This window comes from Filicampus tigris, chromosome 12, assembly GCF_054856515.1.
Source record: "Filicampus tigris isolate MCC_2025a chromosome 12, RoL_Ftig_1.0, whole genome shotgun sequence".
NCBI classification, from domain to species: Eukaryota; Metazoa; Chordata; class Actinopteri; order Syngnathiformes; family Syngnathidae; genus Filicampus; species Filicampus tigris.
Genome location: NC_141228.1, coordinates 23,956,295 through 23,982,960, shown reverse-complemented (window position 1 = coordinate 23,982,960; position 26,666 = coordinate 23,956,295). Strand labels below are relative to the sequence as shown.

Sequence of the window (26,666 nt, the reverse complement as noted above, 5' to 3'; positions counted from 1 at the left end):
ATGAAATGACTCGATTCCCAAAAGTGGGCGGGCTAAGGGCGCGCTCGATTTCAGAGACCCGATTGGCAGGAAAATGCACCTTTAGGTAGTCCCGACTCCCCGCAGGAATTCGCGATCGCCCGACGCCAATTTCGATGCCCGTCGCGAAATAACAGGGCGAGGTGCAGTATATTCTATTACATTTACATGTTCTTTTCAGGTCGAACAGGACAACATGGAAGCCAGAAAAGCCCACAGGAACTGCTCTGTACCAAAGTGTACAAGGGATAACAAAAACCTTTTCCTTCTCCCAACATCCGAGCCACAGAAAGGCTTGTGGCTGGAGTTTATTTTTGCATCGAATATGCCCAAACAACTCCCAAAACGTGTGGTAGTTTGTGGAAAACATTTTACTGACGACTGTTTCACTAATTTAGGGCAATACAAATGTGGATTTGCAGGACATCTTTCGCTTACCACGGGATCGACACCAACTCTCTTTGGACCACCAAGTAACCCTGTCCAAGTAAGTCAAATTTATTCGGAGTAATTTCTTTCAGCATGTGATATATTTTGACCTTCTTTGAGTCGTTAGCGTCGTGGCTAACAGCCCGGTTGATGCTAGCTCAACGCATGTGAATTAGAAACACGTGTAGTGCAACTCTACAGTTATAAAGTTATGCTATTTGTAATTTTGCGTTGTCAATGTCTCTCTCCCATCCTTGAAATGAGAGGAATTAGATGCTTTTTTGCTAATGTATTTGACGATCTCGTGCTACTATAGCCATTGGTGTGTAGTCATTTATAGCGTGTTTTTTTTTTTTTAATTTATACAAGTACGGACGCGAAAGACTCAGTGCGTAAACAAGCACGTGGAACAGGCGAGCCTTGGCCACCCCAATTCATTTTGTAAACAGAAGCACGTGGAATCAGGCGAGCCTTGGCCCCGGCCCCAAAAACTCGCTCGTTGGTGCTACTAAATATATGTCATCCTCCACACCGCTTATCCTGTGCAGGGAGGTACCGCAGCCTATCCCAGCACAAAACAAAGAGCAAATTTAACTGTAAAAAAAACAAATGTAAAAATATACATTAAAAAATGAATACCAATAGGTACAAATGCTAAGGGTCCTAAATAAAAACTAAGACACATTAATATTATTTTACAACCAAATAGAGAATGTAAGTATATATCCATCTCTTCCAAAAACCCACAAAAGATGAGTTTTGTTTTTTGAAAATTTACATTTGTGAATATAAATCATTGGAAGAAACCTTGCAAGATTAATTAAATATTGCTTTTTCAAATTACATGAATGATTTAAAAAAAAAAAAATAAGAAAAAATATATAAGTTCTGTAAAGTAAATTCGAAATATATTCTAGAAATGTAAGCGGTCTGGATAATGGATGGATGGATGGGTGTGCTTAAATCACGACGTCATCAGAAGGCGCGCAGGCCACCAAAGGACCCACGAAATAATCTTACTGATTTTGCACCCAAGCACTTACGAACCAATGGCCCCTTTGAAGAGACACGCTTACGAAGCACAGTTTAAACTGAAAGTTATCAGTTACGCCGAGAAACATGGGAATCGAGGAAGCGCGAGAGAATTCAAGATCAATGAATCCATGGTTCGCAAGTGGAGGAAGCAGGTAAACGAGCTTCGCCAAGCTAAGAAGACGAAGCTGAGTTTCCGCGGAAACAAGGCGAGGTGGCCCAAGTTAGAAGACCAACTTGAACAATGGATTAATGCTCAAAGAGCAGCCGGGAAAAGTGTGTCTGCAGTCACCATTCGACTGAGGGCAATAAGGCTTGCAGAAGAACTGAAAATCGAACATTTTCAAGGAGGTCCGTCTTGGTGCTTTCGTTTTATGAAACGGCGCCATCTACTCAACCGGACAAGGACTACCGTGGCACAACAACTTCCGGCGGAGGACAAGGAAATGCTGGCCCTCTTCCGCTCCAACTGCAGTAAAAAGTTTGACGACCAAAACGTCCAGCCCAACCACATCAGCAACATGGACGATGTGCCGCTCACTCCCGACATCCCGGTCAACCACAATGGAGAGAAGGAGACCGACATCCCGGTCAACCACAATGGAGAGAAGGAAACCAGCACGGTAGCGAGACACACAACGGGGCGATCGAAAGTTAGCTTTTCAACAGTACTCTTGTCACCCCCAACTTCACACACACACAAATATAAGGATCACGGAGCGAAGCATTTGGTGATGTCTCTTTAGGGGCAAACTCGGTGCCTCAGACATGCCATCACGCTGCAGCAGCCAGGCCGGCTTCAGCACAATGTACTCGCACCCTCCAGCCCTTATATATAAGTTGTATGTGCTTTGAAATTTGTGGATTGGCCAATTCAGGATTTACGTGAAGACCTTTTAAAAAATAATAACAACAATAAATGGACCAACCTTGAATCCAGTCATTTGTATTTAAGGCCTTAAAATGTCGCAACTCATGTTAGGTCTTGATGCGATTTTGAAAGGTCTTAAAATTCTATTGAAGTTACTTTTATTTAACACATGCATAAACTTCAGTCTCGCATTGAAATGTTTCGATTTTTGACAACGCTCCAACGTAAATTTGAAGCGGAACTCAAAGTAGGCTACTTGTGTTGCCCGTTCAGAATTGATCGAGCACGACGAGCCGTTGCTGTGCGCGTGCAGCGGCGTGTTTTATAAAACTGTGTTAGCAATAGCATAGCAGCGGAGAAAACCTGGAACAAACCCGAATTACAGTAGTTGCATACGTGGGTAATTGCAAGTTGAAGGGTTTGTGGCTTCAGGGCGAACACGTCAGTGCATCGTTGAATGAAACTGGTGGAGGGAAACGCGTATGAGGCACACAGCGCTTTATGCAAGAAAACTTGGAACATTGGGCATCAAGGCATTGGCATCCCATCGCAAATCGGCAAAACACAAGGCGCCGATAGGGCGTCAGCAGCAGCATGCGCGGCCAATCCGCCATTCTTGCTCCCCATCGGGAGCTGGAGCATCGAGGTCCGTCTGCCGCAACGCCAGTGGACCTCCGGACAATGTTTGTGTTTACGCCGCCGACACGAAAGGCGGAGGCGCTCTGGACTTTTCGCGCGGTAACAAAGCACCAGTCATATACTGGTAATGAAAACATTGATGAGCCGTTCCAGACTTTGCTCCCGGATTCAGAGAGAGCCAAAGGTCGGAAAAAACAAGACGGCCCACATAGCGCAATTTGGATTAGCCGATTACATCAAGAGGGACCGCTCTTGACGAAATATGATGCCGCTGACCAGTGCGGAACTAAATGTTGTATCACAATAAAACAGCTGTTGATAAATGAGCGTTTGTCTTGGTTTCAGTGTTTTAGGCTGACTCGTGAGTGTCATTTCATGTGCTGCCGAAACGGTGCTTGCCTTGATTGATTGTCCTTCTCGAACCCGATCGTTGCAGGTTAAAACGGAACCTGAGATGAACTCTCAGTTACAAATTGGCTTCATTGGTGCCGGGAACATGGCTTTCGGCATCGCAAAGGGCATCTTGTCTGGTGGGTATTCAAGACTGAATGTAAGTGGGCACGGCCGTGTCAAGGAGTTCATGATGTTCTTGTGTCATTAAAGGGAATGTTCTTCCTACCAATGTCAAAGTGAGTGCACCGTCGAGCAGGAACCTCGCACGCTTTCAGGTAACACCTTCCTTTCATCTCATTAGACTGTGTTGTTTGATTTCGCCAATGAATGGGTGGTCTTCCTTTGCTTTCAGGAGCTGAACATCTCCACAACTCACTCCAACACGGAGGTTGTGTGCAATTCGGATGTGATCTTTGTAGCCGTCAAACCTCACTTGGTTGCCGTTGTTCTCAATGAGATCTCGCACCACGTCACTGACAGACACACCGTCGTGTCCCTTGCGGCCGGAGTCACCCTGGCAACGTTAGAGGAGGTCAGTGCCCAAACGCCACCCTGTGTCCTTTCTGTCAAGTGATTGGGATTTTATTTGATTGATTGAGTGGATTATTTTCTTTTGCGTCCCTTGTACAAAGCTCCTGCCAGCGGGGTCGTCTGTCATCAGGCTCATGCCAAATCTTCCTTGCGTGGTTCTGCAAGGTGCACTCTTATTCACGCGGGGGACTCATGCCAACCAACAGCACGGAGCACTATTGTGCTCCTTGCTGCAGCGCTGCGGTTTGGTCCAAGAGGGACCCGAGGCCTGGATCGACATCCACACTGGACTAAGTGGGAGCGGGGTTGCCTTTGTGAGTGCGCTTGCTTCAATTGAACGCAAGGCCAGCGGCGTGTGGAATGTGACGCGACTGACTCGAATGATTTTCTCCGCAGGTGTACCTGTTTGCAGAGGCGCTGGCGGAAGGAGCCGTGAAAATGGGCATGCCCAGCGCGCTCGCACAAAGAATTGCATCTCAGACGGTTCTGGTCAGTTTCACTGGCACTTGTGCTGTCAATTTCGATGTTCAATCTCATCGCCGTAATCATGACTATAGACATAGTTGGTTTGGCTTGCCGACGCTTCCGCTTCATCTTACATCGATGTCAAATTCTGTCAATGTACAGTTGTGTTCAAAATCATATTTAAAAAAAAAAAACAGGGCTGTGCAGGAATCTGAAAGTCAAACTGGGATTCGAGTGTGTGTGTGTGGGGGGGTTCCGGGAAAATCGGAATGAATCTTACGATCATGTTGTCAATGTCATGGGGAGCTCAGGATGTGTGTTTTCTTTTTTTCGACAACTATGAAGCAACAGGGAAGAGTAATGTTTATCAAGCTTGTTGAGCGTAAGCGTTCTGCAATATCATTATTTTCCTTTTGGACTTGACATTAAAGTCCTTAAAGATGAAATCAACCCAAACGTTTTTATTTCTTTTCAAGAATATGTTCTATGCAGGCCCAATCGTCGAAACACGGCATTCTGATGAATATTGCGTTTGTGGACTGTGAGTTAATGAACCGTTTTTTAGCCATCCCAGGGGGCGGCCATTTTGTCATTTTTGTCGACTGAAGATGACATCACAGTTGCTCCGGGCTCAAGTAACGACCAATCACACCTGTTTTCTCAAGCTTGATTCCTGATTGGGCGTTACCTGAGCCCTCAACAACCGTGATGTCAGTCGACAGAAGTGACAAAATGTCCGCCCCCTGAGATGGACAAAAACGGATGGATTAATTCTTATTCCACACACGCAATGCCTTGTTTCAACTAGTGGGCCTGCATAGAAGATACTCTTGAAAAAATACATTTGGTATGACGTCCACTCTAATGTCGCGATAACAGTTTTATTTCAGTGCAACGACTTTATTTTCCTGTTGCTTGGTCAATATACTTTGGTGTGGGAGTTTTTGCTGTCTGTCTCACGGCACTGGCCTCTGTTGCAGGGTGCTGGTCAATTATTACTCGAGTCCGACAAGCATCCAGCTCAGCTTCGTTCGGAAGTCTGCACCCCAGGCGGGACCACCATCTACGGGCTTCATGCTCTGGAACAAGGAGGTGTGAGGGCATCAACCATGACTGCTGTGGAAGCTGCCACCCAGAGAGCGAGGGAGCTTGGTCGAACGTCTGCGACACCAGGAAGCATGAAATAACAATTGCTCACCGCCTCGTAAATCTCACTGAAGTCTTTAATAGCAAAATACAGTTTTTTCTCTATTATAATGTTTAAAGATGAAATATTTTTTGATGCTTTTTGAAATCATCTATTATACAAATATTGCCTGGTCAGTATTTTGTATTTGAAACAGCAAAAAAAATACAAATAAAAAGGCTGCCACTGTTGCTTTAGCACAGTTTACTTTATTACGGGTGTCAGGCAAAGGAACTTCAAACAAAAGAATAAATAATATGATCACTGATAAGGCCACTATGAACACGTGTTGGAAAACTGCAAATAGGCTCGTCTTCAGGTACTGGTCAGACTTAAACGGGACCCGGGCCAGTCGTTGGTGACATGGTTCCTGCGGATCCTTCCAAAGTCTTAAAGCCCTAAATCCACCAATCTAGGAACAAGGCCTTAATTGGCATTAATGTCTTGAAACAATAAAAACAAATGAACATTCCTTTAAAAAAAAAACTTTTTACAGACTGTCTCGCGGCAAAGTCACACGATACTGAACCGACAAAACTGAACGTCTTTACTAGAGCAGATGCATGTCATTCACTGCCCGGATTTACTGCAGCACGCGGTGCCCCCCCCCCCAATTCCAGTGGACGTTCCAGTGCACTTTTGTTGGTTGGAAAAGTTCAACTTCCACCTTCCTTGAATGCAGCAGAAGACCCAGTGGAAATGAAACTAAACCATGTCTGCCATCTCCTGGTGAAATTACAAACTACAACTGCTGCATATTCGCTCTTATGCTCCGGCCAATTTGCATATTGAGATTCAATTTCATTTCAAATATATATTTTGTTTCCCGTTTTTTTTCTGGAATTTCCCACCCCCATTTACACCACGTTTTCCATGGAAAATCTATATTGAAGGTTAATCAGCTTTTAAGTATTTCTTGGGTTTGTTAAAAAAGAAAAAAAGGATCGAGGGGCCACTCGAGTGCCAATTGCCCAACCCCGTGTTGGATGTTCAACTGATTTAACCACAGAAATGTGCTTGCTCTTGGTCACATAGTAAAGTGATGGCCACGTGTTTTGTTTTTGAACGACAGGTTTGTTTCAGCACCTTCGTGACCACAACGTCACTCGAGCAAGGCGCTAAGTGCTTTTGTCGCCTTTCCCATGTTGACACATCACGAGCATTCGTCCAGCCTTGCTTTAGGTCACTTACTAAAGCGATGGCTCCTTTATTTTTTTTTTTTTTTTGGGTGGTGGTGTTTTGTTTTTGTTGTTTTAAAGACAGGTTTGTTTCAGCACCTTAATGACATCACAACGTCACTCAGGCAAGGCGCTATCGTGCTTTTGTCCCCCAAGTTGACACATCATGACGAGCATGCGTCCAGCCTCTCCTCGTCTCCTTCCTCGCTCGCTCGCTTCCTTCCTTCCTCCTTGCCGTCGTCACGTTCCGTCCGCTGGCTGCCGCATCCACGCCGACCTGAGCAAAAGCCCAACAGTAAGTAAACGTGCCAGTGGGTGACAACTGCGACTTGCGACGCGGCCTTGTTCGCTGCCATTGGTATGAGGAGCGCTCGAGGGAATGATCGAGAAGCCGCTACCGACCGCCGCCAGTGTTTAGGGACTGGCCATGTGTTAGCCACTGCTAGCAAACGGCTCGCGAGCCGAATGGGGCCGACCGACTCACCAAAGCGGCTGAAAGCAGAGTGCCGCCTCGTCGCTTTTGACGTCGTGATGGTCGACTTGAAACGAAATAACGTCAGCGCTAACTACGCGCTGCGTTTTTCCATCCTGTTGATGTTAGGAGGCTTGTTGTCAGGCTGCCGTTGAATGACGGCATCGCTGCCGAGCTTCTGCGGCCGCTTCCCGCATTGTGCGACATCTTGCGCGACCTCCTCGCGACGTCACGTCACTCCCAAATTTGTTGGGCAAGCTTTGATTTTCCCCTGAATGCTCTCCGCGCTCAGCCCTGACATTATTCTCTTACAGTGGCCTGCTGCTGTTCAAAGGTTAGGGGAGTGAACATTTAACATCGCAATGACATTCGCCATGCTCAACGTGAGATTGTCAAACATTATTCAGTAGACAATGGTCCATCATCAGCCAGTCGTTGAGGCGCGCGTGCTTTCCGTGCACGACTCAAAAACGACATGGTGATTTTTTTCCCCATCCCAAACTACATCAGCAGACTGCGCAGAGACTTTCGGAGGGCCACTTGCTCAAAGTTGAAAATCGGGCATTCACTTCTTTTTCTTTTTTTTTTTAAGTTCTTGTGAAAATATTGTAAATATAACATGCTCAAAATGCCCATTTGTGGCCAACTTGAATTTTTTGGACCGTTGGGAAAGCAAATTGTCGAGAGTTGCTTTTATGCAATTGCAAAGGTCAAGGTAGAGGCTGGGGCTAAAGACAGGGACAGCCGCAAGACTGAATTTTATTGCAGGCTATTGACAAGAACCGACTACTAAAGACGTTTGCCTTTTAAGGCCGCGCTTCTCAATTCTTGTTTGTTACGTCCCCAGGAAGAAGAAAAGATGTTTTGTTAGATTATTTGTTTTGAATTAGAACCACCTGTTTTGAATTAGAACCACCTGGAAGTCGTCCAGATTTCCTAACACAGCCTGTTCAACTGAGAGCATTGACTATGTTTTTATTTGAATTTTGTATATGTTCTGCCCCAGTAACTTGTTGCTGTACCTTGCAAGACTGTGATTTTTCTTTTGTTTTCTTCCATTTCTTTTCCAATGGCTTGTCGTTGACCGGATGAAAAAGAACATTTGAGCGATTGATTTTAGCCTTGAGAATTGCATCTTGTCAAGGACGGTGAGTTCAGACCTTGACTGCGACGCGCCGCTTGACTGCAGCAAATGACTTCCCAAAGACGACCTGCAGTCACTTGTTTGCTTGTTTCATGTTCTTCACATGCAGCGTGAGGGGAAAGCATTTCCTGCATTCAGGCAAACCGCATGCTCATCATCCAAACTAAAGTGCATGGCCAGCTGCATGATGTCCAAATTCAGTCGGTGTCAACTGTGCCTTTTCCCACCACACATCCACGATTGTCAGGCACCCTTCTCGTTATCTCGACCGAAGATACGTCGACTCTTGTTTCGGACATTACAACGAGGCCGCAATATTCGAACACCGTGCGCGGTCTGCAGTAATGGATGAAACTATCCAAATCGGTTATCCACATAATTTAGGTTCATTTCTGCGGGCCGTACCGAGAGCTGTGACGAAAACGACCGAAAGCCGAAGCAACGACAAGAATTGTGTTTGAGCCATAAATTGTTGTGCCATCATGACTGAAATGATGTCAAGGCATTCTTCATTTTCACTCTGAAGGCATTTTTCATTTTCCAAACTGCGTGTTTGACGTCGTGTGGCTTTGGAAGGGTCCGTCGTATTTTGAGTGGCTCGCTCACAGGTTGTTGAGTCGTTCTGAACAAAAAAAGCGGATGTCGTTGCGCTCGCCTCACTCATTTGCACGCTTGCTTTTCACTCCCCTGCATGCTGCTTGACTCTTCTGTTGTCGTTGGATTTTTGCAATAGTACGCCAACAATGTCCTCGAATAGGGACGGACTTTCGAACCTTTCGTCTGGAGTGAGATCGGCGTCCCGAGTTTCCCTTTCACACTTGTCGCCAACAGGTGAAGGTTTTTGTCCTGACTTGCGATCAACGCTTCTGAAGTTGTAGAAATTGGGCCCACTTGCGTCCAATAAATCTGGAACGTAATCACTGAAATGTTGATTTATTCTCGGTGTTATCAAAGTCTGCAAATAATGATTTTGTTGACACGGGCAACACTTTTGACCTTATTCAAGATAGACCTCACTTTGCGTTCTTGCGTGTACAGCTTACGAAACACTACCTCCGATGAAGATTTTCCTTTTTAAATTGCCAAATTGAGTTCATCTCGAAATATCCGAATTTCTGTCCATAAAATGTAAGTGTGAGACGGCGGCCGATTAAGAAGCAGTGAGTGGGGGCAAAAAAAAGAGCCCTCCAGTTTGCAAAGCATGTGTGAAAGGGTCTTCCGTTGTCTGTCCCTTCTGACAAGTTTGTTGTGCTTTGCTCCAACTAACACACAAGCCTCTACTTGTTTTCTTTTCCCTGTGAAACCGATCAAAGATGTCACAGAGGAGCTCCCCGCGTTCTGCAGCAGATATGTCGGATGCTAAGAAGCCTTTGGACCACAGTCGGGCGGGCCCCGCAGCCAAGCCGGTCGCCGGCGAGTGTAGAAACCAGGCTGACTGCGGCCAGCCAAACGGGGGGGGGGCGTCGTCCCCCTCCCCGGAAAGCGGAAGCTCCAACGGCGACCCAAAGCCGAGTGGCAAAAGGCGGCGCGGCAAGAAATGCGCATCCAAAGCCGAGAATCACTCCCGAGCCAAGGTTGTCGAAACGGAGCGGAAACGGGAGGAGGACGCGAGCCCGCCGCCCCAGCGCCAAGCCCGACTGATGGCGCTGCGCTCGGAATGCGCCGACGTGTGGTTTCAACGAAGCCTTTACGAGCGAGCCGAGAGCCTCTATCAGTGCTGGTTGGCGAATTCCTCCAAAGTCGCCGCCGCCGCCGCCGCCTCGGTGGGCTCGCCTCCGAGTGACACAAACAACTCCCGGGCCAGCGAGGGCCCCAAGAAGAAAGCCTTTGGACAAGATGGCCGGCAGGTGAAAGAACCTGCTCCAAAGTCTTTGGACAGCCCGCGGCTCCCTCCGAGCGCGGCCGCACCGACCGGCCGCTCGCCCAACGGGCGGTGCCCCGTTTTAGCACAAATGTTTGGCGACGTTTGGCTGGAGAAGCCGCTGTACGACCGCGCCGAAGCCGCCTTCTACCAAAGTACGTCTGGCAACAATTCGTGCGAGCGCTCGTCCCGCCCAAGAAGCGGCGAGCTGCCGCAGAGTTCGGTGGAAGCGCAAGAGCGGGCGGAGCCGGCGGAGGAGGCGTCGCAAGGCAAAGCGTCGCAGGGCAAAGCCGAGGTTTTCCACGCTCTGCACCCCATCCAGGAGGAGGACGAGCCCGCCGAGACGCTTGCCAAGCAAGACGGGCCCCGTCTGGGACTTTGCTACTTTCTCCACCCCGACAGCGAGCGCGCGTGGTTGGACAAGTGGAGGTACGATGCGGCAGAGCTCCGTTGGCAGGCCCGCCGCGCGGGTGGAGCGGCTGCCGCCGGCGGGCCCGAAAGCCCCGCCTCCGCATCGCTCGTCTTCACTGTCCCGCACAGGGAAAAGTATGATTCGACCTGCGCAGCGGATACGCCTCGGCCATTTCACTTCTTTTCATTTGCGTTTTCCTTGCACGTGCTCGTCTTTTCTTTTGAAACGGTCTTGTTTTTTTTCAATTCATTGTTCGTTTATTTGTTGTCCATCATTTTTTTTACTTTTTTGGGGGGAATGATTGTTTGGATTGGCCATCGCCGCCTATTATCTCACAAGTTTCCTTTTTGTTGTTGTTGTTGTTGTTGTTGTTGTTTTTGAGTCGGGGGTGTTCGAAAGAACACTTGAGTCGACTTAATAGAACTGCTGAAGATTTTAGTGCTGTCATCCTCATTACATGCAGTGGACATAAAATGTCTACACACCCCTGTTCAAACGCCAGGTTTGTTGGTGATAGAAAACAACGACACCGAGAGAAATCATTTCGGAGCCTCGGGCCGCCGCCGCCGCCGCACAAATGATCGGTCACAATGCAGAAGTAGCACACTTGCCGCCGTTCGGAGTGGCGCCGATCAAGCCCGAATGAAGTTTGGCTGTTCGAGTAGGCTTTTGCTGACATCCGAGAGCACGAGTCCCGGTCCGCAGAGAGCTTCCACAGTGTCGCCTCGGTTCAAAGGGATCCGTCAGCACAAGGGTGTTTTGAAGGGTGTGGAGAAAATGTGGCACGACTGTCATATGAAATCAATTGAATTGATGAGAAGTGGTCCCGAAGGCTTTCGAGAGGCCGGCCGACAGCATCGTTGAAGGCGCTGTGGGAATATTTGGCACATACAAAGTAGTCGTCCGGCTGCTGCTGTTGACACCAAGCTGCCGTCTGTTCCATTTGTCTTTTTCCCCTTAAAACATTTCACGTTGTACAAGCAACATGAAAGGTGTCAACGTTTTCAAATGATCAATATTTGTCTCCTCTCTGTTTTCACTTGACAAAAACGTGGCATTTGAACAGCGGTTTTTTGGGGGGTTTTTTCAAACACTGAGCGTGTGGAATTCATCGGATCTTTGTGAATGCTTGTGGTGTCTTGTTCATTCATGGCACTCTTGTGCTTCCTTTGGACTTTAGCAACATGAGCGCCGTCACCTTCCTGGCCCAGGAGAAGATCTGGTTCGACAAAAGTCGCTACGATGAGGCAGAGCGACGCTTCTTTGAGCGCGTCCACAGCTCCTCGCAGTCCACGCGGACAGTCTGCGTAAGCGCCGCCTCGCCGTCATCTCAATGCGCGCCTCCGTTTCCAAGTGCACTCCTGCACGTGGCAATCATGGAAGCCCTGGAAAAGCAAATCCACTTTCTGGCGACAATTCGGTTTGGAAAAGTTGCTTTATTCGGAAGCAATATTTCTCGATCTCGCCGCGGCCAGTCCGACTTGAGTTTGTAAAGATTGTGCTGGTCCAGTTTCCTTAGTTTGACATCCTCGAATGAACTCTCTCTGTTGTCGATCGCCAGGATGCGGGCGCCAATGCCATTCTTCAAGACATCGCTCGTGCCCGGGAGAACATTCAGAAGTCACTTGCGGGAGTAAGTTTGCCTTTCTGCCACAAAACACCCAAGCCGCGGCTGCGCCATCATTTTTCCTGTGAATAATACGGCCCCCCCGCCCCAAAATCACTGCTACAAAGCACTTTTCCCCTCTGCACATTATATGATTTGCCGCTATCCTTTATCAGTGAACAATGCGAATGAGCACAGGTGGGCATTTTACACCATTTTGCTGGGCCGTCAGCGGCCAGGGCACCCACCCGGCCGTCATTTTTTTTTTTTTTTTTGTGACCAGCTCGATTGTAGTCGGCAGTCCATCAGTCAGTCCGACGGTTAAATCCGTCACTCGGTCCGACAAAAGTCCATTGGTCCGTCGGTCCGTAATTAACGGACACGGCTAGTGACAATTACACTGACGGATGAAAAGGGACTCCCGTCATTTTTAAACAAATCGGGCATCCGTCGGTGACGGACTGCTGCGTCGGTCTGACGGAACGCCCGCCTGTGTGAATGAATCCCAATAACGTGATGACGACCTAATCGCTTGCTCTTCTGCGGCAGAGCACCTGCAGCAGCAGCAGCAGCAGCGCAGCCGATCAAGAAGTGGTGTCGCGAATCAAAAGCCTGGAGCTGGAGAACAAGAGCTTGAATAGAGGTGCGTCAATTTCTCTCTTTCTTGAAAGAAAAAAGGCAAAGATTGTAACTTTGGCGCCGAGTAATAGCGGCTTGCCTGGCCCAGACTATGCAGTAGCATGCACGTTTCAGCCAAATGTCGCGTTTTAGACGCGCACCTGCCAAGAGCGAGTGGTCCAAAGTTGGCCAATTAGCCTTGGGAAAGAAGCGCTTCTGCAGATTGCAAACATTTGTCACGAGATTTTGCAACTGTGTTGGGGCGTCTGCAGTGGTGGAAGACTTGAGGGCATCGCTCTCCAAGCTGGAATGTCGAGTCGCCGTCTTGGAGAAAAGCCCCCAGGCGGCCTCGGCGCCGGCCGCCGCCGCGCCGGCCGCCGCGCCGGCCGCCGCGCCTTGCGTCCGCTACACAAATGTGAGTACGCTGGCTTTCATCATTTCATCAGCGCCGCGGCCCTTGTGAGCAACGTCGTCCACGTGTTCAGGGAACCAGCGCGCAGCAGACGGGCGGCCTTGCGCAGCAGGACGACGACGACGACGACGACATCGACTTGTTTGGAAGCGAAGACGACGAAGAGGCCGACAAGCTGAAAGCGCAGCGGTTGAAAGACTACGCCGAGAGGAAGGCCAAGAAGCCCGGCGTCATCGCCAAGTCGTCCATCTTACTGGACGTCAAACCGGTAAGACGGCCGCGCTTGAAATGAACTGCAGAGGGCCGTTTGAAAGGCAAGCTTGCGTCCGTCCTCGCCTCCCTTCAGTGGGATGACGAAACCGACATGGCCAAGCTGGAAGAGTGCGTGCGCTCGGTGCGAGCTGACGGCCTGTTGTGGGGGATGTCCAAACTGGTTCCCGTGGGTTACGGCATCAACAAGCTTCAGATCGCCTGCGTGGTGGAAGACGACAAGGTGGGAACGGACATGTTGGAAGAAGAGATCACCAAGTTTGAAGACTACGTAAGTCACCGTCCCAACGCGCGGGAGCTTTACAACAAAGTCGCAGGGATAGACAAAAGTCGGCTTGAAGACGGCCCACCAGGGCGGACAAAGCGCGGGAAGCCGAGCCCACGCTTCGCACTTGAGTCGGCCTTCAAACCGCTTCCGACGCCTTTTGAGCGGTCGGTGTCCCCTCGTCATTGTTGACTCGCCTTGCCGTTGGCCGTTTTTCTTGTACACGTGGACGGCATTTGCGTTCTTGTCATAAAGAGACAGCAACGGTTTTGACTTTGTTGGTCTTTTCACCTGGAGTGAAACGCGCGCGCACACACCAACAATCGGCAGCCGCGGCCTCGGCTGCGCCTCCTTTTTAATGCGTCGTATCGGGTCAGGGGAGAAGCGCTCGCAATTCATGGTCAGCCCGCGTTTAGGCGACAATTTGAAGAGAAGCAATTGAGAATGGCAACAAAATGAGCTCGCTGTCACTTGATCATGCGAGACTCTATCAAGAAGTCAAAGAGAACCATGAAGTCAATAGTACGAAGAACTCCTCGAGTGTAAAGATGGACTCGGCTTTCCAAAGGAAAAAAAAAAGGACTTTGGACGCAGCGTCGTATGGGTTAGAATGAGGTCGGTCTGGATGTGGATCCCTTTTATTGATCATGTCGGTCCAAAAAGGAAGCAACAAAGAATTGACAACATCCGCTGTCCCTCTGAATGCTCGATGACGGCCCGACTGACAATATTTGTGTGGAGCTAATGCACACGTTTTGCTTTTGCCGTTTCAGGTTCAGAGCGTCGACGTTGCGGCTTTCAACAAGATTTAAATAGTTGTCTTCTCGTACTGTCCGTGGCCACGCCTTGTTTTATTGTCGCTTCATAAAAGATTCTTGCACTGAGGCCTGTGTCGCATTATTTCCAAAGGGGGCCGCCCCGCGCCGCGCCGCGCTCAAGTGTCCGAAAGGAAAGCTTTTGCGAATCGCAGGCAGGCCAAGAAGAATTTGCTGTGGCACAATGCTGAAGTAGGAAGAGGCGACGGCGTTTGGACTCTGCGTCTGCCGCCGCCGCCGCCACGTGTTGTCACCTCCGTTTCCAAACGTGACGTCGCGCGCAGACAGGCTGCGCCGTCGGCAGCGAGTCTTGCCGCTTTTCTTCAGTCGACGGCGCAGAGGCTGACTGTGGCTTGGGCCCCGAGCCACATTGCGGGGTAGAGAGGCTGCTGGAACCGGGTCTTCACCTGGTGCAAGAGCCGGATGCCTTGGGACTCCACCGCGTAGAAGCAGAGCAGTCCTTGGCGGTGGTGCAGGAAAAGCCCGATTCGGCGGGATACGGTGCCCGGGCAAAGGCAAATGGTCTCGTTCTCATGGCTGAAGGCGTACGATGAGTTGCTACAGCAAAGACTCCAAGAGAAACTGTTGTGACCCAGCCTGCTCTCGTTGGATGACCCCTGGATGGAGGAAAAACACACACACGGGGAAAGCGCTTGTCTTTTCTCCAGTACTTTGAACCCAAAACCACTCCGAAATCATCAAGGCACGCTTTCGTCTGCGGGCCAGCGCAGACACCTGAACAAACTTGGCTTCTCACGACACGACACAAGATCGGGAACAAGCATTTCCCCTGTCGTGTTTCAGGATGTTGACGAGTTTGTTTAGACGCTCAAACAGAGACAAATGACGTCGAAGGTTTTCCTCTTAGCGTGAGTGAGAATGGCGCCATAAACGGAATCATGTGGATTGTAGGCTCCTCATCTTAAAGCAATTGATTCTATTAGTTTGTTGTTGGTACGAACGTATCGATACGGATCGCTGAAATATGTAGGAAATAGTCGTTTGTTTTTTGTGAAGATTAGGTTAGTCTTGAATCACCTTCCTCTTGATATTCTGGTAGGTGAGCCCCACGGCCACCTGATGGCCATCCCACTCCATTTCCCAGTAGCTGATTCCTCGTAGAGCCTCGTGGCACATGACCTGAACCCAGGCGTCAAAGCGCTCCGGGTGCTCCGAGTAGGGCTGCGCTTCTCCCGTCCGACTGGCCACGCGGTTCCCCCGAGTCAGGGCGAGCTCCCGGTGCGCCGTGAACGGGTCCAGCGTAAGAGGACAGAAGTCTGCCAAGGAAAAGAAAAGCACAGCCAGCCATTGACGAGGGCAGGGAGGAGCAGGTGCGGTTGAGAGGGAGGGACACGCCGCAGCGACTCACACTGCAGGAGAGCACTTCGGTTATCCAGAGCAGGGACACCGGAAGTACTGCACTCCTCAAACACTGTCAAAGAAATGCAAACGATTCAATGGGGGTTTTCGTACACATTTGAAATGCAAATACATGATGTGGTTTTTGTACACACATGGACGCATTTGTTGGTGCCCCTCTGTTAATGAAAGGAAAAAAAATGAAAACATCGAAAGTAATATAAAATACAATTACCTGAAACAAAACGACTCCTATTATTATTGCTTTTTTGTGGCCGCTAAGACCGAGAACTAGTGAAACTGGTCTCGGCCACTCGCCATACCTGAGACGAGCGGAACAATTTGCTAATAAGGAGTGAGTCGAAAGACCTGCCGACAGGTGCGAAATCGCTCGCTTGCGCACAGCTCAGGGCAATGCATTCTGGAACGTCTTGCATCCTATAGCCAGACCGTCTTTTGGAACGTCTTGCATCCTATAGCCAGACCGTCTTTTGGAACGTCTTGCATCCTATAGCCAGACCGTCTTTTGGAACGTCTTGCATCCTATAGCCAGACCGTCTTTTGGAACGTCTTGCATCCTATAGCCAGACCGTCTTTTGGAACGTCTTGCATCCTATAGCCAGACCGTCTTGGGGGTGTTCCACGCGAGCTGCGCACGAACACAGCTGTGGACGGACGGCGTACAGCAATCTGCTTCATGATGGTAGCCACTTTCAAAGTGTTTGGACAACTTACCAGCTGATCTTAAACCGCGAGACTCTTTTTGGAGGAATCGACCCACGCACGATGTCCAATGCGGATTTTTCGGCGCAGATGCCGACATTGTTTCCTACCTGGTTTGGAGGATTGCAACTCTTTTGTAAGCGGATGGATACAGAGTGTAAACTTGAAAATCTTCTCCAAAGAAGCCGTTGGTGAGTAAACCGCCGAGTGTTGTCAAAAGGCAAGTCAACTCCCAAATTTCTGACCCATTAGTCAAAACACGGCATTCCAATTGACACGGTGTTTGTGGAATATGAATTAAGTAGTCAAATCCAGCCGTTGTTGTCCATCTCCGGGGGCGGCCATTTTCTTACTTTCTGTCAGATCTCTGACATCAGAGTCGCAAGTAACGACTAATCACGGCTCACCTGTTCTGATGTAAAACACAAAGAAGATGGGAAGGCCAGAGACCAGATTCAAACCTCCAACCTCAGAACTGTGAGGCCAATGTGCTCGCGACCCCCCCCCCCCCCAACCGTGCAGCTCTGTAAAGCTTGCTATAGTCTGAATGTCTCCTAAGCCAGAACAGCCTTTGCCGATGCCGGCGGGCAGCCTCCTTCGCATACAAGTCGGTCGACGTCGTAAAAGCTCTGTCAAACAGTGTGCCTTCTCTAAAGGAACTCATTTTTGCAAGTTCACCTTTGCTTGGCTTTCCCACCTCCAGGATGCAGACATCTTTTACTGTGAAAACACAACACGCGTTATTTTAATTCCAAGTCCCTGTTTGACGGGAAAAGTAGGCAAACAGTCAACTGAATTAGACAAAAGCACCTGCAGTAGTTATGTTTACAAATTGGGTGGCGTAACAACCCAGGAGGTGCTCTTTCATGTCCAAGATGGCCCTTCTCACTTCACCAAAGGACACGTGCGGACTGACAGTCAGCGACGTGTTTTCTCCAACTTGGACTGGACTGCAAAACGACTTGCAGGTCTACACACATAAAACAACAACACAGCTTGTTTGTATGCTTTCCTCTTTTCATCTTGAATTTCAGGATGTGGATCATAATGTGACCCAACGGCGGATACGTGCTGAGTCTCAGGTCCCGCGCCAGGCCGCAGGAGTCAAATGAGCCTGCTTGTTGCGCAACTTTCAACCCGTCCGTTGTTCACCTGCTGGATCAGATGTCGGTCGTGAGATTGCGCCAGCCTCCGCAGCGCGGCGTCTCTCGTCTTCAGCTCGGAGATGTGGCGCTCGAGACGGCGCTGCTGGTTCTCCGCTCGAGTGACTTCCGCTTTCTCCTGAGCCCTGATGAGCTCCTTCACCTCTGCGTGACAACGCTTGAGAAAGTCCTGCAGCTCTGAGAAGATCCTGCTGCTGTCTTTGACCGCGGCTTTGGCCGGGCTCTGAAAAATACCAGCGCCTCCGTGAGTGAGTGAATGAATGAATGACAGATTCTAATCTCAATGGTTTTGCTCCTCACAGAGAAAGACTGCAAGGCATGTTGAAGCTGCTCAAGCTCAGATTCCTTCTCTGCCATTTGCTGGGTGAGATATCTCTGTGTTTCCACCAAAAGTTTCTGCAGAAATCACAGGTAGCGATTAAAAATACTGTTGTCCTTCTGTGCCTTTTGTGTCTCGCCCTACAATCCAGCCACAAAAGACGCGTCGACCTGCAGAGCTGATAAGATGAAAAAGATTTTGCCTTCTTTGACAGAACTATAAGCAGCTTCCGCCCAATGAGCAAGCCAACTTGGGATGAAAGTAAATGCACTAAATTGGCAAACATAAAAGCAACAAAAACGGCGTCATAAAATATTTCTGCTGATGTCAAAAGAAACCGGAAATGTCTCCACTTCGTCGGGATACTACGCCAAGACAAAATGTCCAGCAGCTTTAAGTCACGCGATGTCTTTAAGAATCTTGCTTTTGTCCAATTGGGCTCAATCACGTTAGGCCTTCCCCTTTCACATACAGTAGCAGCAAACAGTTGCCTAGCCCAATACGAGATGAGAATCACTTAGGAAATGGACTCTATTTTTTTCTTTTTTGTGTGTCAATATAGTTATGGTTAATTTGATCAGAAGTGGACAAAATGTGTTAGAATGTAGGTTACAAATGGAGGCACGCTGGTTTTAGCTTGCAACCGGCTTGAGCAAGCTAAAACCAGCTGCTTGTCAAGCTAACCGTTTGAGTAAATGGACACACCTCCGCGACTGTCCTCTGTGGACAAACTGAAGACACGTCGAAGGTGACATGCTGAAAGCCTGGGGACCCGGCAGGTTCCCTCGATGGAGCAGATGGAGCAGATGGAACTTGGCTCAGGTGCCCTGCAGCAAGTCTTTGAATCAGCTCCGCCAGCAGGTTGTTGGTCCCTAGTGTTGGTCTGGGACTGAAGGTGGCCCTGCAGTGTGGACAGCTGCACACAAGTTGACTGTCCCAGTAGCTGGTCAGGCAGGCGGAGCAGAAGCTGTGGCCGCAGGGGACGGTGACGGGATCCTTGAGCACTTCCAGACATATTGAACACTTGAACGGGCTTTCATCCAAGCCGGGTGGCGACTGAGCCATTGGAGCTACACACCACAAAGACAAATCTGAGCACGCAGAAGACCTGCTGTGCCACATACAGTCTTGGCCTCTATCGATGGAGGATAGACAGTCCAGTCCGTACGACTGTTCGACATTTGTAAGCATGGCAAATGATTTTCATTTAATTATCGATTCAATTATGAGCGGAAAAAGAAATCCACCGAAAAAGGAGTTTACTTGCTGTTTGGGTGGCATTAGTTAGTAGTAGTAGTAGTAGTAGTAGTAGCCATACTGCATTATTGGTGGTGATTTTCCTCCATTTTGCATTTTTTGAAATATTCATGTATTGTATGGAATGAAGTGTTTTTCATACAAATATTTTTTGGACTACTACTGCGTTAGCGTTGGTAAGCGATTAAACTACTGCATTGCTTATTGAATTCCTACTCATGGATTTGGTTGGTATTGGAGTAATATCAGAGTAATTAAAGCAATCAAGTTACATTACATTCACTACATGGATTACGTTACAAACTGCATTTTATTTATTTGTTTACAGGTAATGTAAATGTAGCAGAATACAATTTGTAAGTAACCTTTCCAACCCTGCTCATTGTAAAGCTTAACTCATGCTTTTTCAGGCTAAATTATTGCATGTAACCATACGTAGCCGAAGCACATCGAAGTCGGTGCATGCGGATTTGACTTCAAGTTTTCCAAACAGGAGGCTGCCAAAACGTTAAATGTGACACAGAGCGCGATCTTTTATTTATGTGATATATCTGACACACCTACGGTCCCGCACAGTGTAAAAAAAAAAAAACGTGAGCATGCAGACTTACCAGTGACGATTGCCGATGGTCAACACACCGGAAGAGGAAATACCGGCCTGCCCATCTCCGTCATGGAGGGGCGGGGCCTCTCAATGCAGCCAATGGTTGGCCTTTACGTCACGGAGAGTAGCCGGAAACCTCCGCTTGTTTGTTTTGAGTTTTCACGCAACGGCCTCGCACCAGCCGAACGACTTTTTGGATTTGTTGTGGTTTTAATGTTAAAGGTCAGTCCCGGGACGGGCAACTTTAATGCTGGAGCGGGCCACAATGTTTCATCAGGGCTACTGGGGGTGGGTTAACATTGGACCATGCACTTCCTATGCGTGACAAAACGGCACTTTAAATATGGACAAAATACGTGCTCGTAATATAATTTTTGATCAGACATTTTTCAATGAATGTATAACCCGACAACAGAGCTTGAAGTAAACAACAAATTAACCACATACTCTATTTTTTTCGCCAGCACAAATGGCTGTCTTTGCATTTTGTCACAAAAAACAACTCACTCAAAATTGTAATGTTATTCTGACCCCATTTTTACCCCCCATGTAATTCCAATCCATAAAAAAATGAATTGTCCTACTCACGTTGTAGTATAGAGACCCTGCGTAAGGGCAATTTATGTCTGCCATCTAATAGTGATTGGTGAGACTACAACTTTAAACAAAAGTCCATACCTGCATTTTTACTTGTGAACTATGGTTAGCTTAGCCATGACTATTTCTGTGCGTTGTCTTCTTTTACTTTACTTTTATTTACTGTCTGCTACAATATTCAGTATAGCAAACATACAGTCAACGATCCAGCCGCGCACGCGCGTGCTGGCTCGTGTGTCGGTGACGGCTGGGCGCGTGCGCGCACGCACACATGCACCCACGCCCAGCTGCTGCGTGAACTTCAAGTCCCAGCGATCCTCGGTCGGCACCGGTGGACTTGGAACGAAGGAGCCAAACTTTGCAAGTTAAGATGGCAGCGGGCAGCGGCAGCGGCAGCGGCAGCGGCAGCAGCAGCAGCCGCCGCACGTGCGAGCTGGCCGCGGAGCGGTCGATCGTGGAGCGCGTGCCGCCGCTGCTGACGGATCTGTACCAGTTCACCATGGCCTACGCCTACTGGCGCGCCGGGCGCCAGCACGAGCATTCCGTCTTCGAGCTCTTTTTCAGGGAAAACCCCTTTTGCGGCTGCTTCTCGCTCTTCGCCGGTCTCAACGATTGTCTGCTCTTCCTGCGCAACTTTCGCTTCACGGAGAAAGGTGAGGAACTACTTGGATCCGGAATGCTAATGCTTGATATTGACGGGAACGTGGTTACGTTCGTTGAAGCTCCGCGCGCGCACACTTTTCACGTCACATTCCTCACGTCACATTCCTCACTGCTATTTGGTTGCTCAACAGCCGCCTTCCGCGTGACAAGGGCTCTTTGCAGAACGTGAGCTCCCAGCTCAGTGGGGCTCTAACTCACTGACCTCTGGCGAACAGTGAGCGACTGTTTGCACTACTGTAACTTGTCCAACAGTCCAGAAAGGTGCAAACTTTAGCACGGTACCAAAGTGGTAATAACGCTTGTTGTTGCTGAGAAAAGAAGACGTCGTGGTAACGTTACGTGTTCACTCCAACATTCTTGATTTCAGTCATGAGAAGCTGTAATCTGCACATTAGATTTGCTCATTTGCCGGCTATTCGTTTTGCAAGTTGTGAGAGGACACGTGATGGAGTGAGATCATATGGAGGGCACGCACAGATCGAGAATGTTCTCAGGATCCAGATGCATCGTCATCATCATCATCATCATCATCATCACCATCACCATTATTATTATTATTATTATTTGTTATGCTTTACGACTGTAGATGTGGACTTCCTGCGGTGCGTGTTACCGCCAGCTACTGAGCCCGCCTTCTTCCAGTTCCTGCAAAGTCTCGACTGTTCGGGTGTGACCCTGCGCTCTGTCCCAGAGGGCTCGGTGGTCTTCGCCCGGGTGAGCCGCAGGAGCCGTGTGACGGGAGGGAGGGAGGGAGGGAGGGGTCCCGGTCTGGGGGCTGTGACCTCCAAACTCAATCGTACGTGTGCAATATGCGCAGGAGCCTCTGATGGAGGTCGCCGGGCCGCTGGCTGTGGTTCAGCTGCTGGAGACCAGTTTACTTTGTCTGGTTAACTATGCCAGGTAAAACGAACACGCATTTCAATGATTTTTTTTTTGAATCCCTTGAATTACACGGCGCAGCTTCAACCTGAACTTCTGAACTTTCTTCCTAATGAGTCGAACGATGTCGTTTCTTGTAGTCTCGTTTGCAGCAATGCCGCCCGCTTCCGCCTGGCGTCGGGCCCCCGCAGGAAACTGCTGGAGATGGGGCTGCGAAGGGCTCAGGGGCCAGATGGGGGGCTGACCGCTTCCAGATACTCGTACGTCGGAGGTGAGCGCCGCGATGAGGACGACGCTCGGCCTGTGACGCGATGACTCCCCCGTTCTGCCTCTTAGGGTTCGACCTCACCAGCAACGTTCAGGCCGGCTTGCTGTTCGGGATCCCCGTTGCGGGGACCATGGCTCACTCCTACGTCACCTCCTTCACCTCCATGGACGAGGTCTCGCCGCAAGTGAGCGCGCGCTCTCATACGCTGGGCTCAAATCGATGCAAGATGTGCCGCGTGCTCAATACTTTGTTAACCGTCGTTCTTGTTGCGGAAGTCAACCCGAACTTTTTTTTCCTTTTTTTTTTTTTCCCCCAGAATGTGCTCTATGCGGGCCCGCTAGTTGAAACAGGCCATTCGGATTCATATTGTGTTTGTGGAATCTATTTGTTTTTAGCTAGCTCATTTTGTCACTTCTGTCGACCCAAAATGACATCCCTCGGCTCAGGTAAGGACCGATCGCAGCTCACCTGTTTTCCGAAGCCGAGTTAGGCTTGGCCGCTACCTTTGCCCTGAGCAACCGTGATGTCATTTTCAGTCGACGGAAGACAAAATGGCCGCCCCCTGAAATGGAGAAACACGGGCGGACGAACTCTTATCCCGCAAATGCAACATTTATCAGAATGCCTCGTTTGGACCAGTGGGCCGGCATAGAAGATATTCTTGGCCCAAAAACGTGTGGGATGACTTGTGTTTTATGGCGCAGGCGTTCACGTCAGACAACCTTGCAGGATCACTGGGACGCACAAAGCCCTCGGCCGCCGTACGGCTCAGCCTTTGCGGAAGAACTAAAGGACTCGGGAATGAGTCATTTGCCATCCATCGCCCGCCTCGTTGCCAATGCTCGGGCCCTAACCCCCCGCGTGTCGCCCTCCAATTAGAGCCTTGTTGATTTGAAGAGGGACCACGAGCCGGTGGACTTCATTTCGCTGACCAGGGGTTGGCTGGGTCGGGTGTGCGAGCTTTTGGGGGCGGAGCCTGGGAAGATCCACGAGGGCGAGTTGGCTGCCTTCCTGTCCTACGCCACGGCTTACCCGCACAACTTCCTGCCGGTGATCGACAGCTACAGCGTCACCTGGTAATTCGGACGTTTGGCCATGCGGTACGAGCGCGCCCGGAGCTCGGTCCTGCTAGTCCTTCGCGTCGACGCGAGCGCGAGCCTCCGTCTCGGCAGACAAATCTGCAAATGCTTTTGCTGGCGCATTTCCCGTAAAGGCCGTTGGCGTCCGTGCCCGAATGAATGTGGCCAATGTCGTTGTTTTGGCCTTCCTTTAGCAGCGGCCTGGTGAACTTCTGCGCCGTGGCCTTGGCGCTGTGCGAGCTGGGCTACCGGCCCGTGGGCGTGCGCTTGGACAGCGGCGACCTGTGCAAGCAGTCGCTGGACGTGCGCTGTGTCCTCAGACGCTGTAGCGAGCGGTGAGTGAGGTGCCGCGCCGCACATTCGGACAAGCCCGAGCGACGCAAAGCGCGGCCCGCTCGCGTTCTCCTCTCACGCTCGCCTCTCTTGGGCGTCGCCAGTTTCTCCGCGGCTGCCTTTGATGCGCTCATCATCGTCGGGACCAACAACATCTCGGAGCAAACCATGGTGGACCTCAACAACAAGGTGGAGGCCGCACGCTTGGGACCTTGTTTCCAGTCATCTTGCCGTTTTTCTTTTGGAGTAAATGTTGCCTTCGCCTCAGGAGAATGAGATCGACGTGGTGGGCGTCGGAACGCATCTTGTCACCTGCACCAAACAGCCGTCGCTGGGTTGCGTGTACAAGGTAGCGCAAGCGAGCCGCCGGCGTCCTCGCTGCTGATTGCTTCCATGGCAGTCATGTTGCTGATTGCGTTTGCGTGCCAGCTTGTGGAGGTCAGGGGCAAGCCCAGGATGAAGATCAGTGAAGACCCAGAGAAGAGCACCGTCCCGGCGAGGAAATGTGTCTACAGGCTGATAGATGCTGACGGTAAGAATTGTGACTGATTGGCAGATACGGCATTTTCTCACTGTACACAAGACCATTTTTTTGGGACGACGTGCGGCGACGTGCGGCGACGTGCGGCGACGTGCGACTCTGGCCTTAACTGAAATCAACTACTAGGTGTGCCAAGGCTGCTATAGAACAGCAGATGCCGAGCCAGGAGCAAAGGTCGGAGCGACACAACGGCCACAGTCACAAAGTCACCTAGCTGCGTGGTGGAGAGGCCGAATCTAGCACCGCACTTCATTATTTACATATCAGTATACTTCATATTGATATGACCAGTTGTGGATTAGTAATTCAACTCTGCATCAGATTTTTGTTGTTGTTGACAATAGTCACAATTGTATTTGTTGCTCCACAATAAGATGAAGCTGGACGAAGGGGCAATCCATGCAAAAAGATTCTTTTTTTTACTTTTTAAAATGGGTGCCTATCACTTGAGTTGACGTCAGCAATGTTGAGTTTGTGTCAATTGGCTTTTGTCCTGCAGGACACCCCTTCCTGGACCTGTTGTGTCTGGCGCTGGAGCCTTCGCCAGAGGCCGGGCGTCCTCTCCGATGCTTTCCTCTGGCCGCCGAGATCACTCCTCTCGCTGTCACTCCGGCTCGGGTCATTTGTCTGCGCCAGGAAATGTTTACCCAAGGGCAGGTGTGTGTGCGAGATCCTCGTCCGGTCAACGGAACGCACAATTGCGGACACGCTTTTGCTTGAATATTGGAGCGAAACGCCGAGCGGAGGTCTCGGGGGAAGGAACGTACGCTAATGGGCAACACATCAAATGATGGTGGCGCTTTGTACTTGATGGTTTGAAGGGTGGGCGGGCAGCGCGGGTTGAAGGCGCGCGGGCCTGACACAAACGAAAGCGCTCTCGCGTCCCAATCAAGTCTTGTGAATGTGTGTGCCACGCTTTTGAGGTGACGCAACCTTTGAGCAGTGCCGCAGAAACCAAAGCCAACGTGCAGAGCTCCCTCCGGAGCCTTCACCCTCGCCATAAGCGCCTGCGAGAGCCCGACTCGTACACTGTAAGCCAAGACTTCTGCAAGGTGCTGACTGAGCCGCAACAGTCGCAAGGCAACCCCGCGCTTGTCACTTTGTGCATCTTTCCACCAGGTGGCGCTCTCGGAGAAACTATACAACTTGGTGACGGAGCTCAAAAGAAGCAGTACAAAGAAGAACAACTTGATCTTGGGCAATTAAAGAACATATTTGGTGTTTTTAAAACCGGCTTTTGTCTCTGTTTATTGAGCGGCCACTGAAAGTGGAACCACCAAAGTCACTCAATCTCAGTCTTCATCGTTTGTGCTAATATACCAAGGAATGAGATTGTCACTCCGTTGATTTTCTGCGAAGAACACATCTCTTACGATTTGCATGATCAGAATCTCATTCGTCTGCATCGGAACCTTAACGCAAAGCATTTGGCTGGATTTCATTTTCTGCTGTCCCCGGAGAAGCGGAGAAAATGGATGGTTGGGCGGTGTCTCGTCTCCTGCCGCTTGCTTCTGAGAGTCCTCCCTCTTCTCCAAAAGTCGCAAGCATACTTTGAACTTGAGTATTCCCCCCAAAGAAATACATTTCAGCCCAGTCAATAGGCACTCATGAAAACGATTCGTTTACCCGAGAAAAAAAGTTCTGACTCCCTACACGTCACACGCTGGCCGGGACCGCGCGGCTCGTTGAAATCTGCAAACGGGAACTCGGTGGCGGCGAGGCCATGGCCGTGCAGCTCTGCTTAACAGTGCACTTTTTGCACAGTACTCGATATTTCACTGCTTGGCATCTACCTTTTTGCTGCAATTGAAAAGAAGGAATTCATCGTCTTGAACTTGTCGGCTAACATTTCCCAAACAAAACGATGCACTTGACCAGTTCAAGTTGACCTTACGTTCCAGGCTAATGGAGAAAAAGAGGCGAGAGAGGCAGCAGGTTGCAGCGAAGCGCAGTTAGTGCCTTTGTCCAGCAGAGGGCGTAAAACGCCAACACACTCAACTCAACGTTATTTAGTCGGAGTTGGTGACGTTCGAGGACGCGAAGTCACGTCATGGAGAGCAAATGTTGATGGTTGACTGAGCGATGGGCCATTCCATTTCATTTCATCGTGTTTAAATTTGACCAGCCGTCAAGTTTTCCATGCAGCCACACTTTTCTACTTTTGCTTCGCTCAGTATTTCTGTGTCTGTCTCGTCAATGATGATTGTGTCCACCTGTGTGCATGCCACCCCCTCGTGTTAGCCAATCAGCTCCCTCCTACCTTG

At 49.7% G+C, this 26,666-nt stretch overlaps 4 protein-coding genes and 1 long non-coding RNA gene across 12 annotated transcripts; 3 read left to right on the top strand and 2 right to left on the bottom strand.

Annotated features, from left to right (window-relative positions):
* The first annotated feature begins 50 nt into the window (after positions 1-50).
* pycr3 (pyrroline-5-carboxylate reductase 3) lies at positions 51-5,761 on the top strand. Of its 4 annotated transcripts, none has more exons than XM_086048266.1 (8): positions 51-161; positions 441-505; positions 3,426-3,519; positions 3,593-3,657; positions 3,735-3,914; positions 4,015-4,227; positions 4,310-4,402; positions 5,359-5,761. In XM_086048266.1, the coding sequence occupies exons 3-8, from the start codon at positions 3,444-3,446 to the stop codon at positions 5,563-5,565; spliced, it is 834 nt and encodes a 277-aa protein (XP_085904392.1). In that variant the 5' UTR covers positions 51-161; positions 441-505; positions 3,426-3,443; the 3' UTR covers positions 5,566-5,761. The 4 variants fall into 4 exon arrangements, with proteins under 4 accessions (XP_085904392.1, XP_085904391.1, XP_085904390.1 ...); XM_086048265.1 differs by having other exon boundaries at positions 54-161; positions 417-505; XM_086048264.1 differs by lacking the exon at positions 51-161 and having other exon boundaries at positions 172-505.
* Positions 5,758-7,708, bottom strand: LOC147139320 (uncharacterized). Its single transcript, XR_015089095.1, has 2 exons — positions 7,227-7,708; positions 5,758-7,019 (listed from the first exon to the last, which is right to left on the bottom strand). It is a non-coding gene; the product is annotated as an uncharacterized LOC147139320 (long non-coding RNA).
* On the top strand, positions 6,745-14,687 carry eef1db (eukaryotic translation elongation factor 1 delta b (guanine nucleotide exchange protein)). Of its 2 annotated transcripts, none has more exons than XM_086048254.1 (10): positions 6,745-7,037; positions 8,312-8,362; positions 8,468-10,765; positions 11,812-11,938; positions 12,193-12,264; positions 12,787-12,880; positions 13,128-13,270; positions 13,341-13,535; positions 13,614-13,808; positions 14,576-14,687. In XM_086048254.1, the coding sequence occupies exons 3-10, from the start codon at positions 9,672-9,674 to the stop codon at positions 14,612-14,614; spliced, it is 1,959 nt and encodes a 652-aa protein (XP_085904380.1). In that variant the 5' UTR covers positions 6,745-7,037; positions 8,312-8,362; positions 8,468-9,671; the 3' UTR covers positions 14,615-14,687. The 2 variants fall into 2 exon arrangements, with proteins under 2 accessions (XP_085904380.1, XP_085904379.1); XM_086048253.1 differs by having other exon boundaries at positions 6,746-7,037; positions 9,672-10,765.
* On the bottom strand, positions 14,402-21,407 carry LOC147139318 (E3 ubiquitin-protein ligase TRIM65-like). Of its 2 annotated transcripts, XM_086048262.1 has the most exons (9): positions 20,050-21,407; positions 18,887-19,251; positions 18,163-18,258; positions 17,852-18,085; positions 17,510-17,669; positions 17,378-17,419; positions 15,987-16,049; positions 15,656-15,894; positions 14,402-15,234 (listed from the first exon to the last, which is right to left on the bottom strand). In XM_086048262.1, the coding sequence occupies exons 2-9, from the start codon at positions 19,244-19,246 to the stop codon at positions 14,941-14,943; spliced, it is 1,488 nt and encodes a 495-aa protein (XP_085904388.1). In that variant the 5' UTR covers positions 19,247-19,251; positions 20,050-21,407; the 3' UTR covers positions 14,402-14,940. The 2 variants fall into 2 exon arrangements, with proteins under 2 accessions (XP_085904388.1, XP_085904387.1); XM_086048261.1 differs by lacking the exon at positions 20,050-21,407 and having other exon boundaries at positions 18,887-20,039.
* naprt (nicotinate phosphoribosyltransferase) lies at positions 20,173-25,632 on the top strand. 3 transcript variants are annotated; one of them, XM_086048259.1, is made up of 13 exons: positions 20,173-21,292; positions 21,889-22,016; positions 22,120-22,202; positions 22,322-22,452; positions 22,518-22,633; positions 23,329-23,525; positions 23,726-23,863; positions 23,966-24,050; positions 24,130-24,210; positions 24,291-24,393; positions 24,902-25,059; positions 25,326-25,454; positions 25,522-25,632. In XM_086048259.1, the coding sequence occupies exons 1-13, from the start codon at positions 21,010-21,012 to the stop codon at positions 25,606-25,608; spliced, it is 1,719 nt and encodes a 572-aa protein (XP_085904385.1). In that variant the 5' UTR covers positions 20,173-21,009; the 3' UTR covers positions 25,609-25,632. The 3 variants fall into 3 exon arrangements, with proteins under 3 accessions (XP_085904385.1, XP_085904384.1, XP_085904386.1); XM_086048258.1 differs by having other exon boundaries at positions 20,175-21,292; positions 23,723-23,863; XM_086048260.1 differs by having other exon boundaries at positions 20,176-21,292; positions 23,723-23,863; positions 25,326-25,433.
* The last annotated feature ends 1,034 nt before the right edge of the window (positions 25,633-26,666 follow it).